At 53.1% G+C, this 3,389-nt stretch overlaps 1 protein-coding gene across 1 annotated transcript; it reads right to left on the bottom strand.

Moving 5' to 3' along the window:
- Positions 1-2,304: 2,304 nt before the first annotated feature.
- LOC134424847 (uncharacterized) lies at positions 2,305-3,003 on the bottom strand. The gene has a single exon (XM_063169356.1). It carries the CDS (start codon positions 3,001-3,003, stop codon positions 2,305-2,307), a length of 699 nt encoding a protein of 232 aa, XP_063025426.1.
- Between the last annotated feature and the right edge of the window lie 386 nt (positions 3,004-3,389).

Below are 3,389 nucleotides of genomic sequence, written 5' to 3' on the forward strand. Positions count from 1 at the left end.
ACTGGCTAGGCTGGTTGGGAACCAACCCTAGTTAGTATATTTTCTAAATGTGGTGAGTGGCTTTTGTTTCTGTATCTGAGGACAAGAGGGACAGAGATGAGGGTTGAGTTATGGCAGGTAGTGTCCTGCATTTAATTTAGCAAAGCTTTTTATTAATTTCAAAAAAAGCAGTCACAAAATTGTACCTTAAATATTTGAATCAAATAAACACAATTGACAGAATCCTGACATTTACTTGAGTTCAAGTTTTTAAAGTTCAATGACATATTTAATGAAGGCTTTGCTTTTGAAGAGGAGCAGCAGATCACTATAGGAAGGGAAAAAGTTTGGCTTTTATTATATTGTACACAGAACACAGTATTTTTCAAACCTCAGGGACCCATTTGCATTTGCTTTGTTTCTCAAAATGAACACAATTTTGCAGAATCTTCCGAAGCCTGTGAATTGCTGTATGAAAAGAGACACCCCCCACACTGCTATTCACAACCCAGAAAAATGGGACATTAACCTCACATAAAACCCATTGGCTTGCATCTTGCTTCCTCATTAACCCTGTGCCAGTTTTGCAGTAGGTTTCAAAGGTGCAAGCTCACTTTTGTTTTTCCAACAATCAATACAAAGTAATGTTTTACTTAAAAGGGAATTCCCCAAAATCATTATTTCCTACTTGAAGATATCCCCATCAGTTACATGCTATTTTCTCAACATTACATATCTGAAAACCAAGATAAATATTTTTAAGGAGTGTGAAGCCCTTACTACAGGAGAGAAAACAAATATTATTCGTACTGTTTGTTTTCCCACAATGTATTTTTATGGGAGAGCTGTGGGGACCATATTTTGCATTCAGTGAACAAGTTCTGTGGTGTAAAATGTCTCTCTTTGGTACTCGAATAACCACAAAAGCAATGTAGCTCTATCTCATTCCCATGGTCATTACCACCTAAACCAACCAGAATGAAAGAAAGGTTATTTCTTACCTCATCCATTGTGAAAGACATGGATTTACAAGATAACATTTGGCAGTCCTGTGACCAATGATAATAAAAATCTCTTTCCCTTGGGCACCCAAGAACCACAGCATATTGTAACATTTCCAGTTCTTAAAGAGTGCTGAACCACATTGTGAAGGGCTGCATACCTTTCTGAAAAGATTATGCATTTTCCTCGTTGTCATAAAAAGTATTTGTTTATCGAATGGGCAAAAAAAAAAAAATACACTAGACAGGAAAGAATTGGATGGAACGCTGTGAGAAACAAATGCAAACTTTGTGTCTTCATTGTTGCTCCTGCCTGGCTATGAGTGCATACAGAAATATTGCATTATTGAAAATTTTCCTTTTGCTGCTGAAATGAAAATTGCTATTTTCATCCTCCCAGTACCAGGGCATGATGTTAAGATGTACTTTTAATAATGGCAGCAACAAACTATATAATAAACAGTAAATTAACGTAGTTTTACCTTTTTGCTAACCACCTTTCCTCATAAGAGAAATACACCGTGCCTCATGTGAAAGAAAAGGCCAGGAACGAACCATACTTGAAAATCTCCAACACAAAAGAAAGTATGCTAAGTTTCAAATCACACATCATAAATACAGCTCTCCAGTATTCCAGTTTGGGCATAAATATCCCAGATTTTAAAAGGCTCTTGGAACCTTTGGATAGATACCTGTCCAAAAAGTAAAACGGAAATACAACGTTGAGAGCTCTAGGTGAATAGGAAAGGCAAAAGGCATGTTTCTGCCTCTCTTGGAATCCATGTTTTCCCTTCTGTACTGCAGTGGACGTTTCTCTCGACTGGCAGCAGCATTTCCGAGGAGCCAATGCAGGAACTCAGGGACGTACAGGACAGAGCAGCCCAGGCTCAGGGCTTGGCACTGGGATTCCCAGGGCACCCAAGCATCCCTTCGGCCTCCTAGAAAAATGTTACCTAGCGCCTGCCAACAGCTGCGTTCAAATGCTTTGGTCGTGTTTTGGTGTTTTCTCACTGTGTCCTCATTCATTACGGGGGACTTGGGCACCCAATCGTGACTATGTGGGGGGAGCAGCGAGTCGATCGCCGCAGTGCCGCAGCCCGGGGCTCCCCGGGGCTAAGCGCGGCTGAGGGTCTCGCTCGCTCTGCCCATGCCGGTGCCGCTCTCCCGCCGGCCTTTCCCTACGCCGCCTGTGTGGGCGGCCGCGGGCGGCGCAGGGCCTCCGGCCCGGCCCGCCCCGGGCCCCGCCAGGCGCGCACGGAGCGGCGCCGCTCCGAGCATGGCCCCGGCGCAAGGCGGGGGCGGCGCGACCGCCTCGCCCCGCGCGTCAAGCCCGGCGGACATCTTTGATCCGGGCAGAGCCCGCCGTGCGGCCTGCGCGCTCCCGCAGCGTGCGCCCGGTTCCAAAATGGCCTCCGAGCGCTCCCTCTGTTCTCCGGCGCGGCGCGGGAGGAAATAACAGCGTGACCGACCCCGGGCTGGGAGGGGCGGGAGAGAGACGTGGGGACCGCGCCGGGCGGAGGGGCTGAGCCGGAAGCCGCTGTGTGCTCGGAGAGGCGGGCGGGGAGCGTGTGAGGAGCTGGGCGGAGGCGGCGAGGGAGAAGGAGGAGGAGCAGGCAGAGGCGGCGGCGGGAGCGGAGCCGCTAAGTCCGTCCGGCCGCGGGAGCGCGTAGGCGCCGTGTGCGGAAGGGCCGCGGCCCCTCGGCGGAATCGGCGTAGGGGGCGTTGGAGAATCGCCGCCGGGTTGGCTGGCGGGAGGCGCTCGGGGAGGAGGGGGCGGCCCGCTCGGTGCCGCCGCGGCTGAGGGAGGCAGGGCGGGAGGACGAGCAGCCAGCCGGAGCCCAGCGTCAGCAGCGGCAGCCGCACCGCCGCCGGCCAGCGCCATGGGTGAGTCTCCAGCCCGGGGCCGAGGCGTGGCGGGGGGGCCGTGACAGTGCGAGCCTGCGGCCGTGGGGTCTCCGCGATGGGTGGGCTGAGAGGCGGCGCGGGGAGGGGGGGATACAGCGGGCACCGCCGAGGCTCCCATCCCGGCGGCCCCGCCGCGGGGCCCCCCGTCCCTTTGACCGCCCCCCGCCTTCCTCGTCCTCCTCCTCAGATGCGGCTCCAGCCCCCCTCGCCGCCGCCTCTCCCCCCCACCCCCCCAGTCACTTCCTGCCTCGCCGAAATTGTATAATGCCTGCGCGGGGCTTGGGGAGCCGGGCGGCGAGAATGCCGGAGATATTTCTTCTCCCTAGCTTTTCTCCCCTTCCCCCTCCATCCCGCTCCCTCCTCCCCTTTTTTTCCTTTTGCGCCCAAATTTGGGAGGGAGGAATTTGCTGCTGCAGGAATTAAAGCAGCCTTTCGAATATGCGGGAGAGGAGCGGGTGGGACTGGAATCGCGGGAGGAGGGGGAAGGAAGGAAGGGGGCGCCCG

Source organism: Melospiza melodia, chromosome 1 (genome assembly GCF_035770615.1).
Source record: "Melospiza melodia melodia isolate bMelMel2 chromosome 1, bMelMel2.pri, whole genome shotgun sequence".
Lineage (NCBI taxonomy): Eukaryota > Metazoa > Chordata > Aves > Passeriformes > Passerellidae > Melospiza > Melospiza melodia.

Bases quoted from the DNA above. Each gene is read 5' to 3' on its own strand.
- LOC134424847 (XM_063169356.1), bottom strand. From the start codon at position 3,003: ATGGGAGCCTCGGCGGTGCCCGCTGTATCCCCCCCTCCCCGCGCCGCC.